This window comes from Lethenteron reissneri, chromosome 26, assembly GCF_015708825.2.
Source record: "Lethenteron reissneri isolate LAM-NWPU_2019-01 chromosome 26, ASM1570882v1, whole genome shotgun sequence".
In the NCBI taxonomy this organism is placed as follows: Eukaryota; Metazoa; Chordata; class Hyperoartia; order Petromyzontiformes; family Petromyzontidae; genus Lethenteron; species Lethenteron reissneri.
Genome location: NC_083804.1, coordinates 7,890,276 through 7,906,810, shown reverse-complemented (window position 1 = coordinate 7,906,810; position 16,535 = coordinate 7,890,276). Strand labels below are relative to the sequence as shown.

Here is a 16,535-nt window from a genome sequence, read left to right as displayed (position 1 = left end):
TGGCCGCAGCAAAGGCAACGCACCTGTGCACACGCACGGAGCCGCATTCTCCACTAAGCGATGTCACCACGGCGCCTGTGCCCAGCCAGATGCAACTTTGAGGCCACGTGGATGTCGAGGGCTCGCTGACAGGGAGGTCTCGGGACAGACCCAGGTGCTACTGGTTGGCTGACTGAGACGACTGTAGATGCACCCCACACCGTTCACACACACGGCACACAATCTCCCCGTGTATCCGCTATGGAATGTTCTGCGGCAAAGCGCGGAGGCGCACACGGGTTTGTCCTGGCTAGTACCACGCCCGACCGCCTTTGTCTCCCCAGTGCTGCTGATGTGTACACGCCGCCGCAACCGCGCAGATGCTTGGACGGAACTGAACTTTGGTAGTGGGAATTGTGGCGCCGCGCGCGATAACCTTCGCACTACGGCTCTCCTCCACACCGTGTCTCGCGGGCAAGCGTGCAAATACAAAGATACCTTGTAGAGAGAGACGTTTACAGTCTGCCGGGTTTAAGTGCTGTTATTATTATCGTTATTGCACAACAAACACATATCCTCTGTACAGCCTTAAAAGTGCTGTTAGCGAGCATCTATTAAGGCCGGCACGGCGCGGCACACTGAAAGGGTGGGTGGCGAGCACTACAACCGGCCGCCTTTGTCTCCCCTGTAGTGATGTTTACACAAGGGCACAAGGTACTGATTTGAGGCTGAGTTGAGCTAGGGGCGGTACGGGCTGGTTCAGATAATCTTCGCTGGGGTTAGTGGTGGCCGTGAGCTGGGGATCGAACCGGGATCGTAGCGCAGGGCGCTAACCAGTCACTGCACTACCGCTCCCCATATCATGACGACACAAACAGATATCATGACGACACGAACAGATATCATGACGTCACACACACATCATGACGTCACACACGATATCATGACGCCACACACATATCATGACGACACATATATCATGACGACACACACACACATATAATGACGACACAAACAGATATCATGACAACCAGTCCCTCCAGAAAAACGCGATTATGCGATCGCAAGATTCCACGCAAAATCAGCCAAAGTCTGCATATTTATGCGGGGGGCGCGTTTTTTCAAATACGCCGCACTTTCGCCGCATAAATTGCAGATTTCCGCGCGCAAAATATGCGGGCTTGCATGATTTCATAATCCCCGCATTTTCGTTGCAAAAAGTCACATATAGCTTAGCAAAAGTTGAAAAATGTTGCGTTTACTTCACACAAGCGCAGCCATTTCCCCTGTTGCCATGGGAACGTTATGAAGTGACGTCACTCATTACAGTTGTAAGATTGCACTTTTTTGTTAGTATAGTACATTTACATTACTGTAAGACTGTACTGTTACTGTATTGCTTACGTTACTGTGCACTGAAAAAACACTTATTTTAACAGAAGATGTCTGTTTTTTATAGCTACCTCTGTAAAACAGGAAGCACACATTTTATTTTTAATATTTTATTTATTAATTTTTACAGAAGTTGTAGCATATTCATTTTGTAAGCTACAGAACTTGTTCGACTCAATGTTCTGTAAGTTTGAGCCATCTGTTTGTTAAGGTCTGAAATAAAACAAGATGAGAACTTAAATATTCCCAGCACTTTCTGTGATGTAGTATGCTTGCTTATCATAGGAAGTAATAAGAAATGACTCTTTACATTAAAGTAGTAGCCTAGTGAATAGGGTGTTGGGGGAATCACTTTTTTTTCTCTTTTTCATCAAACCGCAATTTTTGCAAGTTCCCGCAATTTTATCGCATAAAATTGCATAAATCCCGCATATTCCATCGCATTTTTTAAGAAAACGTGCCGCATAATCAACGATTTTGCCCGCAACAATCACCAAAAAACTCCGCGTTTTTCTGGAGGGACTGGACAACACACACATATCATGATGACGACACACACACACATATCATGACGACACACACATATCATGACGACACGCACATATCATGACGACACACACACATAATGACGACACAAACAGATATCATGACAACACACACACATATAATGACGACACAAACAGATATCATGACAACACACACATATCATGACGACACACACACATATCATGACGACACACACATATCATGACACACACACCATATCATGATGACGACACACACACATATCATGACGACACACACATATCATGACGACACAAACAGATATCATGACGACACACACATATCATGACGACACACACATATCATGACGACACCAGATATCATGACGACACACACACATATCATGACGACACACACACAAATCATGACGACACACACACATATCATATATCATGACGACACACACAATATCATGACGACACACACATATCATCATGACGACACCACACATATCATCATGACGACACACACATATCATAATGACGACACACACATAGGGACACACAGCCGTCGGCGCTTGGTGCCAGGCTAGGTGCACTTGCGCGCACCTCCTATGAGCAAGGTTGGCTACGTACGGCGCGAGAGAAGCTCATCACGCGGACTTTGAGGCCACGTAAATGCGTCGAAAACTCACTGGCAGCAAGTCCGGGGGCCAGGTTATCACGGGCTGTTTTATATTTAGTGACGATGATGATGACTTAGGTGCACGCGCGCGAGTGGTGTGTGTGTCACACACCTACACGCGAGTGTGTGTGTGTCACACACCTACGCGCGAGTGTGTGTGTGTCACACACCTACGCGCGAGTGTGTGTGTGTCACACACCTACGCGCGAGTGTGTGTGTGTGTCACACACCTACACGCGAGTGTGTGTGTGTGTCACACACCTACGCGCGAGTGTGTGTGTGTGTGTCACACACCTACGCGCAAGTGTGTGTGTGTGTGTCACACACCTACACGCGAGTGTGTGTGTGTCACACACCTACGCGCGAGTGTGTGTTGTGTGTCACACACCTACGCGCGAGTGTGTGGTGTGTGTCACACACCTACACGCGAGTGTGTGTGTGTGTCACACACCTACGCGCGAGTGTGTGTGTGTGTCACACACTACGCGCGAGTGTGTGTGTGTCACACACTACACGCAAGTGTGTGTGTGTGTCACACACCTACGCGCGAGTGTGTGTGTGTGTCACACACCTACACGCGAGTGTGTGTGTGTCACACACCTACGCGCGAGTGTGTGTGTGTGTCACACCCTACACGCGAGTGTGGTGTGTCACACACCTACGCGCGAGTGTGTGTGTGTGTCACACACCTACGCGCGAGTGTGTGTGTGTGTCACACACCTACGCGCGAGTGTGGTGTGTCACACACCTACACGCGAGTGTGTGTGTGTGTCACACACCTACACGCGAGTGTGTGTGTGTCACACACCTACGCGCGAGTGTGTGTGTGTCACACACCTACGCGCGAGTGTGTGTGTGTCACACACCTACGCGCGAGTGTGTGTGTCACACACCTACACGCGATCTTACATCTCCTGCAGTCGACAACACGACGCAGCCAATCGTGACGTGCGCCACCTGCATTGTGGCGAGCAATGAGCGGCCGATAAGGTACAGGGGGGTGGGTTGGCTCCTTCCTTACCTGTGTGCGTGTCAGTGTGTGTGTGTGTCAGTGTGTGTCTCGGTCTGTGGCTCAGTGCGTGTGTGATTGTTACGTGTCTTGATCTGTGTGTTTGTGTGCTCGGTCTGTTTGTGTGTGTCAGTGTGTGTGTGTGTCAGTGTGTGTCTCGGTCTGTGGCTCAGTGCGTGTGATTGTTACGTGTCTTGATCTGTGTGTGTTGTGTGTCTCGGTCTGTGTGTGTGTGTCAGTGTGTGTGTGTCAGTGTGTGTGTCTCGGTCTGTGGCTCAGTGCGTGTGTGTTTGTTACGTGTCTTGATCTGTGTGTGTGTGTTCTCGGTCTGTGTGTGTGTGTCAGTGTGTGTGTCAGTGTGTGTGTCTCGGTCTGTGGCTCAGTGCGTGTGTGTTTGTTACGTGTCTTGATCTGTGTGTTGTGTGTCTCGGTCTGTGTGTGCGTGTCAGTGTGTGTGTCAGTGTGTGTGTCTCGGTCTGTGGCTCAGTGCGTGTGTGTTACGTGTCTTGATCTGTGTGTGTTGTGTGTCTCGGTCTGTGTGTGTGTGTCAGTGTGTGTGTGTGTCAGTGTGTGTGTCTCGGTCTGTGGCTCAGTGCGTGTGTGTTTGTTACGTGTCTTGATCTGTGTGTGTTGTGTGTCTCGGTCTGTGTGTGTGTGTCAGTGTGTGTGTGTCAGTGTGTGTGTCTCGGTCTGTGGCTCAGTGCGTGTGTGATTGTTACGTGTCTTGATCTGTGTGTGTTGTGTGTCTCGGTCTGTGTGTGTGTGTGCGTGTCAGTGTGTGTGTCAGTGTGTGTGTCTCGGTCTGTGGCTCAGTGCGTGTGTGTTGTTACGTGTCTTGATCTGTGTGTGTTGTGTCTCGGTCTGTGTGTGTGTGTCAGTGTGTGTGTGTGTCAGTGTGTGTGTCTCGGTCTGTGGCTCAGTGCGTGTGTGATTGTTACGTGTCTTGATCTGTGTGTGTTGTGTGTCTCGGTCTGTGTGTGTGTGTGCGTGTCAGTGTGTGTGTCAGTGTGTGTGTCTCGGTCTGTGGCTCAGTGCGTGTGTGATTGTTACGTGTCTTGATCTGTGTGTGTTGTGTGTCTCGGTCTGTGTGTGTGTGTCAGTGTGTGTGTGTCAGTGTGTGTCTCGGTCTGTGGCTCAGTGCGTGTGTGATTGTTACGTGTCTTGATCTGTGTGTGTTGTGTGTCTCGGTCTGTGTGTGTCAGTGTGTGTGTGTCAGTGTGTGTGTCTCGGTCTGTGGCTCAGTGCGTGTGTGATTGTTACGTGTCTTGATCTGTGTGTGTTGTGTGTCTCGGTCTGTGTGTGTGTGCGTGTCAGTGTGTGTCAGTGTGTGTGTCTCGGTCTGTGGCTCAGTGCGTGTGTGTTGTTACGTGTCTTGATCTGTGTGTGTTGTGTGTCTCGGTCTGTGTGTGTGTCAGTGTGTGTGTGTCAGTGTGGTGTCTCGGTCTGTGGCTCAGTGCGTGTGTGATTGTTACGTGTCTTGATCTGTGTGTTGTGTGTCTCGGTCTGTGTGTGTGTGTGCGTGTCAGTGTGTGTGTCAGTGTGTGTCTCGGTCTGTGGCTCAGTGCGTGTGTGTTTGTTACGTGTCTTGATCTGTGTGTGTTGTGTGTCTCGGTCTGTGTGTGTGTGTCAGTGTGTGTGTGTCAGTGCGTGTGTGTCAGTGTGTGTGTGTTGTGGTGTCTCCTCGTGTGCCGTGCCGGCCTTCATAGGTGCTCGCAAACAGCACTTATCCCGACAGTCTGTTAAAGGCTGGGGAAGGGGGGATTCTTCGCCTTTGTTTGCGTGTCTCGGTGTGTCGCGTGAGCACGTGTGTTGAGGCCACACGTGGGGTGGGTGGTGGTGAGGGTGTTGGTGGGGGTAGTAGCCTCTGTGGCTTTACCTTTGGTACGAGCGCGGATCGTCGACGACCTCGCCGTGCCGCATGGCCCCCCCGGCTGAGGGGCCCGGACCGCCCTTGAGCGGCTGGGCGCTGCTGCTGCCGGCCTCGCTGCTCGCCCTGCTCGCCGCCTCTCTCGCCCTCTGCGCCACCTGCCGCAGGTACAGCAGCGACTCCCCCTGCCGCCTTTGTCTTCCTGTCAGTAGCTCGCGCCGAGAGGACGATTGCCCTGGCGTCGAGTTCTCTCTCTCTCTTTCTCGGCTGGATGAGCGCGTGGGCTTGCGTGTGTTGGTGAGAGAGGGGGTGGGTGGGCGCAGGTGAATTTTAAAAGTTTTTTTGCTGATACAATGGGAAATCAAATGAGGCAGACTCAGAGTTAATATGTAGAGAGTGTGTGTGGTATAGTGCGGCCAAAATCAGTGACGATTATCTGAACCGGTCCTTGGCCTCCCCTAGGTTGACTCAGCTTCAAATTAGTACCTGGTGCGGTGTGTAAACATCGCCACTGGGGAGACAAAGGCGGCCGGGCGTGGTGTTGTCCACCCACCTCCCTCGTGTGCCGTGCCGGCCTTCATAGGTGCTAGCTAACAGCACTTGCCTCTATAGTCTGTTATGTTCTATACGGGGGAGCTTTGTATTTGCTTTGTTTGTTTGGTAGTGTAGCGGTAAACGCGCTTCGCTACGAACCTGGTTACTCAAGTTCGATTCCCGCTCACTGCCAACACCAGTGGCAGATTATCTGAAACGAACCTGGGCCTCCCTCGGTCGACCTCAGCCTCAAATGAGTACCTGGTGTGGTGGTGTAGTAACATCGCCACTGGGAGACAAAGGCGACCGGGCGTGGTGCTAGCCAGCCACCCCTCGTGTGCCGTGCCGGCCTTTATAGGTGCTCGCTAACAGCACTTGCCCCTACATTCTGCACGGTGGGCTCTTTGCCTATTTCTGTGTTTGTGTGTGACGGGACAAACACAGTGTTGTCTAAGTCGCTTGGGCGGAGGAACTTCATCCATCAGTGGATTGGCCATAGCTGATGATGATGACGTGGAGGGACAATTACCAGTGTTATGTATTTATGTATTCATATAACCGTAATTTTACACGGCTCGCATAATGCGTGTGTGTGCGTGTCTCGAGGGGAGGGTGGGTCGTATCAAATGAGTTTTTAATGCCGCGTATTTTGAGTGTGGACCTTAATTAAACACCGCCTCTTCCCCAACATTAACCCCTCCTACTACCAAATAAAATACGTAATTACCACAACAATAATGCCTTTAATTGCCTTACAGGACAGCGGCAATGAGTCTCAAGACTCGCTCTCAGAAGGATGGGAATGTTATGGTCCCGTTAACGAGTGACTTGGTTCGGGTGGGAACTGGAGAACCCAGAGACAGCTCCGCACAGATGGATTTAATCCACAACAAAGACAAAGTTCCCCCATGTAGCCTTAACAGACTGAAGGGGCAAGTGCTGTTAGCGAGCACCTATGAAGGCCGGCACGGCACACGAGGGTTGTCAGGGCCATGCCCGGTCGCCCTGGTCTCCCGAGTGGCGATATTTAACACACTGCACCAGGTACTCATTTGAGGCTGAGTCGACCTAGGGGGAGACCAAGGGCCGGTTCAGATCATTGTCACCGGTGTTGGCCGTGAGCAAGAATCCACCTCGGGTCGCCGGATTCGTAGCGCAGCGCGCTAATCGCTACACGACCGCTCTCGTGGAAGTATTAAGAATGCATGTTGACCTTCTTTCGCACCGTACGTAGCCAACCGTGCTAATCGGAGGTGTGGGGGAAAGACAACAAACTAAACACACAAAAATAGTTGTAAAAAAAAAGGAGTTTTCAATCTCGAGGATTTCAAAGTGCGTATCTCCCAGTGGCTCCCTGATGTCGGAGGTGACGAGCGTTGCAGGCGGCCGAAGAAGCTCATCTGAAAGCGCGCGATTCAGCGAAGCCGTCTTTGTCCGACGGCTGAGCCAAAGGGCCGTTGCTGCTGCTGCGATGACGACGGGAGGTCGCGTGATGACGACGATGATGGTTTACGCTCCTTGACGATGATAATGAGGAGGTGGGAGGCTGGAAGAGGACGAGGCGGCGGTGGGGAGCGGGGGGGGGGGCATGCACGAGGAGTTATTTTTAGTCGCGGCGGGTGCAACATTAACACATGCATTTATTCCGTGACATTTACACGCCCCGAGCCTGATGCATTCGCGTTATTTTGTTTTAATAAGGGCGACAAGCGAGCGAGCGAGAGTGCGCGCGCGCGCGCGTGTGTGTGGTGGGCACGTCAGCATTGGGGAGTGTGTGAGTGTGTGTGTGGGAGCGGTGGTGCAGCGTTAGCGCGCTGCGCTACGAACCGGGCGACCCGAGTTCGATTCGGGGCTCGCGACAAAATTTAACGAGGCGAATATCTGAACCGGTCCCGGGCCTCCCCTAGGTCGACTCAACCCCAAATGGGTGATGTGTTAATATCGCCACTCGGGAGACAAAGGTGACCAGGCGTGGTGCTGGCTACCCAGCCTCTCGTGTGCCGAGCCGACCTTCGTAAGTGCTCGCTCGCAGCACTTGCCCCAACATTCTGTTAAGACTATACGGGGGTGGGGGGGTCTTTATTTTGTGTGTGTGTGAGAGACAGCGAGTGTGTGTGTGCGCGTGCGCGCGCAAGTGCGTGACTCAGTCAACTCATAACACCTGGGTCTGTCCCGTGACCTGCAACGGCGAGGTTTTCCACACTTCACGTGATAGCCTCAGAGTGCACCTAGCCTGGCACAAGCGCCGTGGTGACGTCGCCGGCAGCCACTTCGCGGTGAATGTTGACGGTCTTTGCTGTGTGGTGAGAGAGTGCGTGTGTGCGATATAGAGTGTGTATGTATGTGAGAGAGTGTATTTATGTTGGTGTGTGTATGTGGCAGTATGTTAGTGTGTGTGCGTATGAGTGTGTGCGTACGTCTGGGGAGCGGTGGCACAGTGGTTAGCGCGCTGCGCTACGAACCCGGCGAGTCGAGTTCAATTCCTGCTCACGACCAATTAACAGCAGTGACGAACATCTGAACCGATCCTGGGTTTCCCCTGAAACCGGTAGCTGCTGCAGTGCGTAAACATCGGCATTGGGAAGACAAAGGCGGCCGGGCGTGGTGCTGGCCACCCACCCTCTTCGTGTGCCGTGCCGGCCGTCATAGGTGCTCGCTAACGGCACTTGCCCCAACAGTCCGTTATAAAGGTTATACGGGGGACCTTTGTCTGTGTTGTGTGTGTGTGCGCGCGAGAGAGATTCCGTGTGCGTGCGTGTTATTTTAGGACATGCGGAAAACATGGTGGGCAAAACATGGGCATAGATAGCAACGGAATTCTTAAATCTATCTGTGCTGACATTTGAGTGTTATCTCCTCGCTTGCGTGTGGGTTTTCTTCCTACGCTGGACTCTTGGAACAAAATTAAAAATAAATATCACTCCCAATTATACAAAAACAAACTCCCAATTATACAAAAACAAATTTCATCAGAGAGTTTTTGGGTTAGATCGCGTAAATATATAAATGTGTCGTTAAAACCCGCCACCACCCGATACAGCCAACTAGTAAGGGTTGTCACGTAAACAGAACGTGGCCAATTCGTCACTAGTACAGCACACCGGTGTGTTGGAGAGCAGTGGCGGCTCCTGCAAAATCTCTCAGGGGGGCAAATGTCTGGATGATTGATAAGGATAAGGTCCACCCATGCAATGGATAAATTAACAGCTTAAGCATGTAAAGGCAACTTCACTTCTTTAATATTAATGAAAAATAAAGTGACTCTTACAATACATCTTGTTTGTTTCTATACTCACTATTAAAACAAACCACTCAAGTTTATTTTATTAAAGATTCCACTAGATTTTGATTTTAAACTTTCGTGACTGCAGGGATTCATCTTCTTGGTTCTTTCGATTAAGTCACGTAGAAGGGAAGTAATAAAATAATAAAAATAAAACATAATAAAATTATTCTCACGACGCTTCGGCCACAACGCAAGCAGCCGTCCTCAGGTGAAAACCAGGTCCGTCGAGGCGACAGAGTCTGAATGAAACAGCACACGAGCTTGGAGCATATATATAAGCTGGGCGCCTTGACAAAGGAATTTGCATATCAAGAGGATTTTAGCATATTATGGGAAATGCAGGAATGTGATTAGTACTGCATATGCATGTGCATTATGCAGGATTAACAGCATCAAAGGGAGCTGCAGTTGCTGCTGCTGCTGCAGTTGCTGCTGCTGCTGCAGTTGCTGCTGCTGCAGTTGCTGCTGCTGCTGCAGTTGCTGCTGCTGCTGCATTTGCTGCATTATCCATTTTAATTTAACACTATGTATTATTCTACCCACCCTAATGTGTATCACACTGCTATATATTTACTATACAATTACGACACCATACATTACTCTGCACACTGCACCATGCCAGTGAGTGGAACGTTGTGGCCGAAACGTCGTGAGAATAACTTGCGCTGTGGCCGAAACGTCGTGAGAATTATTTTATTATGTTTTATTTTTATTATTTTATTACTTCCCTTCTACGTGACTTTACCGAAAGAACCAAGAAGAAGATTCCACTAGGTGGCGATAAATTATATTGTTGGATGAAACGTGCTTACGTATAATGACGTTAGCACGTATGATGACGTATGCACGTTAGTGCATGCCCTCCCGGAAGCCATAGAGAATGCATTGGAGCGCCCCCGTTCGAAAAAAAACATCTTTGAATGTAAGTCTATGGGGCCACTCGGGGCGATTCTCAGCCGGAGTGAAATCGCCCAAAAAGAGGCGGTACTCCACAAAACGTGACATGACGCTGATTGGACTATATCCAGAGGCTGACAGTGACGGATAGCGTGACTCTGTGGTTCAATGACATTGGTGGTGCGTCGCCCAATCGCCCTAATGAAGAAACCGCCCCTGTTGGAGAGCCAAGCCACAACATTTACAAACTGAGTACGACGTTTCGCCAGTAATAACAACTAGCTTCATCAGGCGACAGCCAGATTTGTGGATAAGTCCTCCTGTTTCGTTCCTTATTAATGGGCGGAGATGTGGTTACCACGCTTCTGCGCTCTTGCACAATGTGGGGGGGGGGGGGGTGGGGGAGCATTACTGAGGCAACGTACATTGTACATTATGCGAGCCCTTTGAACATGTCCTTTCTGTCTATTGTGTTTATTAAAATAGCCCTGTCAACGGTAATCCCTATTGAAGTAGTCTGCCGTTTGTAGGCATGCATGTAAATAATGTATTATTTGATGATTCGCCTCCACGCAGCACTAAGGCGGTAGCTATCCGAACGGTTAAAGTTATTTTGATTTCTTTCAATTTCGATAGATTCTCTCATTAGTCTTGGCCAGTAGCAGCTAGTTTTGCACAACACTTCAACATTATCCAAATCAATTGAGTGTCCTTGTTGGCATGCGTGTTCTGCTACTGCTGACGGTTGCATTTGGGAGAATTTAATATTTCTCTGATGTTCTTTTAGTCTCGGGCTGATCATATTCATTGGTCAAACATCTCAATGTGGCAGTACCCTCCTGAAAAGGGCCTCACCGCTCAGTGAGTCTGTAGCTGGGTAATTAAAAGGATAGCCATTATAACATCATCATAAAATAATATAATAACATTTCAGCAGGGGTCTGGTGTTGTGGGAGTGGGGCGTCAGCAATGATCTGTATGTGTGTGTGTCTGTTGAAATTCTTTCGCACCGTACGTCGCGAGCTGTTGCGAATCGGAGGTTTGCGCCAAAACCACTGCAAGTGCAGCTGCCCTCCAGCGTCCGGATATATCTGTGTGGAAGTGGAGCAAAACCAAGCACATTTGCCATAAAATGCCTCGCTGGAGCCTCCACGAAGCTCATTATGCGCGCTGCGTGAATAATCATGAGAAGTATCCCCTTAATGAGGAGGTTCCGTCCAGTCGTGGTGGGGGTGGCTGGGAGAGAGAGAGGCGGGTTGGGGGTGTGAATTCGCCAGCCCTGCTGGGAGACGCGCGGCGTTGTGCGGACCACACCGCCCCCTCGCGTGCGGTGGCGGAAACCCTCGCAGGAGGTCAAAGCGAAATCCAGAGGTCACTTCTTTAATTCATGGTCCGTTCTCGGTTCGGCTTCGCAACTCCGCTTAGCACGGTCGGCTCCGCACGGTGCGATGAGATGGTCGACGTACCCTACATCGGGGCTAACGGTCTCATTCATTGAGAGACCCGGGGTAAAACGAAAAATATACGGTTACGTTGCAGAAATAGAGAAAAATTCGATTTCTAGTTGTTGTTCAATTTATCGCATTTGCTGAGCGGAGGCCCAAAGGCCCGCAAGGAAAATCACGGGCTAAGTAGCAATCGAGGTCACACCTTGCTTGAATGCCACGGGTCATTAGCCGCGGCCGGGAATCAAACTTTGAATTCTGCCATCGTGAGCTGGAGGAGCGAGGTCGCGCATTGTTGTTGTTGGTGTGTCGAGTCAAGAATGTCTCTCTCTCTATCTCTTTCTCTCTCTCTCTCTCCCTGCAGGATCTTCCCAAAGGCATACAATACATTCCAGGTGAGATGCTGCGGGTTCCAGTCATCACCATCATCATCATCATCCTCCTTTGCCTATTAGCCCAGGGGGTCGGCAACCCGCGGCTACCGTAGCCGCATGCGGCTCTTTTAACGACTGCTCCGTGACGTTCATCCCATTTATAAGATTTTTGTTGTTTTATAATTTTCCCGAATTCGATGAAAAAAATGTGTCGTCTTGTTATTTTGGTTTGCCGACCCCCCCCCCTGTCCATGTTGGATCTTCGCCGCGAGATATTGTGCCCCCCTCCCCTCCCTCGCCCGACCCGAGGGGGGGGGTCTGACAGAGCTAATGAAGTCACAGCTCAAGAACCCTAAATGGTAACGGAGACGGAGTGTAAAAGCTGATGCGTGGCTCACGGAGCCGGGACATTTAACCTCGTAACCCATAAACAAACACACCGGCACGGATGGGCCTGCCCGATGCATTATTCATCGTTGGTCTCATTAGGCACCGCATTCAGTCGTAAAACACGCGCAGGCAACGATCCATCGGCGTCAGCTGAACAGACTGCTGGGGCAAAGTTGCGCCTTGGAGCGAGCACCGGTGGCGGTGGTTAATCCTCTCCGCATTACAATGGAGCGCCGTGGGCTTCCCGCAAGAGTGAGTCTCACGCCAAATGCGTGAGACGGTGACAGTTCACCCAGCTTCACACCCCCCCTCCCCCCACGTCCCCCCCCCTCCTACCCCCACCCTCTCACAGGGGGATCGGCTGGAAGAGGGGGGCGGGAACCCCGAGGGCATCTTTTCACATCAAACCACGGGTGAGTCTTAACGAATTACTTAATTGAAATAAGAAATCGCAAAGATTCCAACGTCGCCCCCCCCCCCTATTGACAAACTGGCAATGCGCACTCGCAGGGCAGTGCCTGCGTTGTAGCTTGTGCCGTGCAGGGACAGCTGTTAACAGGGGGTCCCATGGGCTAAACAAAGATCTATAAACACTACAGCTGGCCATTGCATCGTTTGAGATGCAAGGGAGGTATTCGGTTGAAACTAACTTTTGTGTTCGCACCGTATGTAGCCAACCGTGCTATTCGGAGGCTCTTCCGCCAGCAGTGGCTTGAGGAAGCAATAGCAGGGCCGCACCTTTACCTGGCTCCCTGCTAGTCAAAAAAGAAACACTTAATTTTAACCGATGCAACAATTCCCCAAGATCTGCGGTCCTACATCTGGATGTTTGGTCAAATTCAATACGCACGGGGGGAAAAACCCCCATATTAAATCCATGTAGAGATGGCCATCAATCCACTTGCTGTACTGCCGTACCCTGGCAAGCCAAGAGATGACTACGACCTTGACACCCACGGTTAGGGAGTTCAACGACACCTCTGTGTGTGTGCGTGTGATCCACTAACCCCTCGCCCCCAAGGCGCTCGATTGTAGGCGTGCATAGCCACCAGCGCCGGGCAAACGGGTGGAGTTTGAGAAGCCCCCAGTATTAAATTGGGCAGGTGTGGCGGTGTAACATGTCAATCCACTGCTGGATGAGGGCCTCCCCACACCGTGTCGTTCATGTGGGTTGTTTGACCATACTTCACCACGCTGGTCAGTGCTGGTTGATAAATGGGGGGCGGGGAGGGGGGAATGGGGAGGGGGTATCCGTTGACACATCACTTGCCGGCGATGTTCACGGTAGCGAGATGTTAAATCCCTCACCTGGCATGCAGGAAGTCGTGGGTTCAATCCCGACCCTGACGCCTGTATATTTTGAGTTTGTATGTTCTCCCCGTGGTCGCGTGTACTTTTTCTCCGGGTCCTCTAATTTTTCACCTCCACATTTAGAATCAACGCTGCGTTTCGAGTATGTGGCTGCTACACAATTCTACGCGATAAGCCACTTCGTTCGGCTACCACTTGTGGCCAGGTAGCTTCTTTAATTGAAAAAAAAGCTATGTAGCTCAGTGGGGCCTCACCTGCTAAAATTAAAATAGTTTCGTTTTTTAAAGCTTGGTTTAATATCACTCGCCACTAATGTTCGCCGTGACCGTGAATCGAAATCGGGTCGCTACGACCGTGCTTTTGAAGCGCACACGTGCTCTTAAACCACTGCGCCACCGCTCCCATTGCTGTCACCTCATACGGTTTACCCCGTATTCTTGTACAGGGAAATTGAGTTTTTCAGGTCCACACGGCGTACAAGCGTTTCAATACGGGCAGCATTTTTTTTGTCTATTTTGTTTGTGTTTCTCCCCCTTGTGATGGGACTTTGTGGGCTGAACGTTGATATTTATAAGGGGCGCGGGGTTACCAATAAGGTCTGAATTGGTCTGGAATAAGGTAGGGCACCGGTATGGGGTTAGCAGGTATGCGTTCCCCACACTTGGGACGTGACTCAGAGAAAACAACGGCAACTGTGGAGGAGTAGGAGAAGTAGAAGCGGGGGGGGGGGGGACAAGCCCCCCCCCCACCCCTTGAGCAGATTAACGCGTAATCAGCCCGCACCACGCGGCCACAGTGGCAAATCTGGTGAAAGAAATCTACGTCCCCTCCTCCATCATCGATTGCTAACTATTGCTTCCTGCCCAGAGCCGTACGAAGCTGCGCTCTGCACACTCAGTAAGCAATCGCGCGGAGGCAGGTGCCACCCAGGCCACGTGTTGGGTACAACGCCTCGCATCAACTGGTTGCTGTCGTTGTTGTTGCCGTTGGTTGCTGTCGACTGTTGAGTTTTATTTTCGAGCGCCCTGCGATGCAATTGAATCGTGTGCGTGGTGGTTGGACACTCGAATCCAGTGGTTGAACTTCACTCATTGGTTCTCCTAGCCGTGTTGAAGACTCGGTTGACTGCGCCCGTCTCACCCCCGCGCTATGTTCAAACAAAAACCCGAGACAAAGATCTCCCGTATAGCCTTTAACAGACTGTAGGGGCAAGTGCTGTTAGCGAGAACCTACGAAGGCCGGAAGGGTACAAGGAGGGGGTCAGTGGCCAGCACCACGCCCGATCACCTTTGTCTCCCCCAGTAGCGAAGCTTACACACCGCACCAGGCACTCATTTGAGGCTGAGTCGACCTGGGAGATGCCCAGGATAATCGTCTCTGGTGTTGGCCATGAGCGAGAATCGAACTCGGGTCTCCAGGTTCGTAGCCCAGGGCTCTAACTGCAGGTCACCTCGCCTCTCTTTCCGCCGCTTCCATCACACTGGACCGCTCTACACTGGCATCCCCTCCCCTCCCCCCCATCATTGTCTCTATCCCCCCCCCGCCCACCCTCCTAATGTTCTTATCCATAACCTTTCTCGATTCAAGAAACGTGTTGCACTCTTATTATCTATCGTTCCTTCAAAGAGCGCTGCCTACTGCTGCTCGCTCGGCGTTGTGGGTGCGATCACCACAACAACAACAACAACATCAAATAGCAGCAACAAACTAAAAATAAAATAAAACTAAAAATAAAAAAATTATTACTTCCCTTCTACGTGACTTTACCGAAAGAACAAAGAAGATGAATCCCTGCAGTCACGAAAGCTTTAAATCAAAATTTAAACTAAAAATACATTTAAAATATTTTATTTTTCTCCGGTGTCTCTGTTCAGACGACGCCTCGTCCCGGCGTGACTCTGCGTCCAGCGCCACGATCCATATTCCCCGCGCCCGCGTGGCCCCACAGATGCCGCTCCCCGACAATGGCGATAACAATAAAGACAAAGGCGGCTGTGACAGCGACGCCGTGATGATGGACAACTCCTTGTACCAGTCAGTGGATGAGTTCTCGGCCCCCGGAGTTCCCTCCACCGCCGCCACCGCCCCGACGGAGCTCTACGCCACGGTGCTCAAGCGGCAAGGGCCAGCGCCGGCGGGGTCAGCGGTGGGGTCAGGAGTGAAGTCAGGGGAGGGTTCAGTGAAGGTCAACCCGGTTCAGGACAGGGCCTCCCGCAAGACGCCCGTCCCAAAGGTGAAGCGCGTCACCTGCGGCATGCCCCGGCTGCGCTTCTATCAGCTGCGCGCACCCGAAGCGCTTCGCAGCTGCGCGCACCAATCGCGTCTCTTTGTTTTGTTTAACGAAGGCCCCCGCGGCGCTCCCTCTCTCTCGCTCGCTTCTGCAGGTGGCGGCAGACACGGGCGACCTGTACGCCACCGTGGACAAGTCGAGGTCCCCAGCGCCTCGGCGTGGACGTCCCAGCGAGGTCGCCCCCACGGCTCGCCCCGACCTCGACGATTCCATTTACGAGGCCATCCTCGAATGAGTCGCTCCGCGCGACGTGGTTTGAGAGCTGTGGCCGCTGGGGGGGGGGGGTGAAGGGGGTGACGTTTAATACACAACCAGGACAAAGATAACCCGTGGATTATCTTTGTCGACTATTGGGGGGGGGGGGGGGGGGGGGGGGGGGTCAAATGTTGTCCGCGAGCACCTCCTATACAGAGCAGCCCGGTGCACGGCGGGGTTGGTGTGGTGAGCCGGCTCTCTTTGTCTCCCCCAACGCCGATGTTTACGCAGTGCACCGGGTAGTTGAATAGGGCCGAGAGGATCGAGGGGAAATCCAGAGCTGGTACCGGGTAGTTGAATCGGGCTGAAGAGAGTCCG

At 51.6% G+C, this 16,535-nt stretch overlaps 1 protein-coding gene across 1 annotated transcript; it reads left to right on the top strand.

Moving 5' to 3' along the window:
* Positions 1-5,062: 5,062 nt before the first annotated feature.
* On the top strand, positions 5,063-16,313 carry LOC133347607 (uncharacterized). The gene is made up of 5 exons (XM_061560029.1): positions 5,063-5,602; positions 11,962-11,992; positions 12,714-12,774; positions 15,547-15,905; positions 16,057-16,313. The coding sequence occupies exons 1-5, from the start codon at positions 5,487-5,489 to the stop codon at positions 16,195-16,197; spliced, it is 708 nt and encodes a 235-aa protein (XP_061416013.1). The 5' UTR covers positions 5,063-5,486; the 3' UTR covers positions 16,198-16,313.
* The last annotated feature ends 222 nt before the right edge of the window (positions 16,314-16,535 follow it).

Coding starts and splice junctions, on each gene's coding strand:
- LOC133347607 (XM_061560029.1), top strand. CDS start 5,487: ATGGCCCCCCCGGCTGAGGGGCCCGGACCGCCCTTGAGCGGCTGGGCG. Junction 5,603..11,961: donor CTCTGCGCCACCTGCCGCAG/GTACAGCAGCGA, acceptor CTCTCCCTGCAG/GATCTTCCCAAAGGCATACA. Junction 12,775..15,546: donor CTTTTCACATCAAACCACGG/GTGAGTCTTAAC, acceptor GTCTCTGTTCAG/ACGACGCCTCGTCCCGGCGT.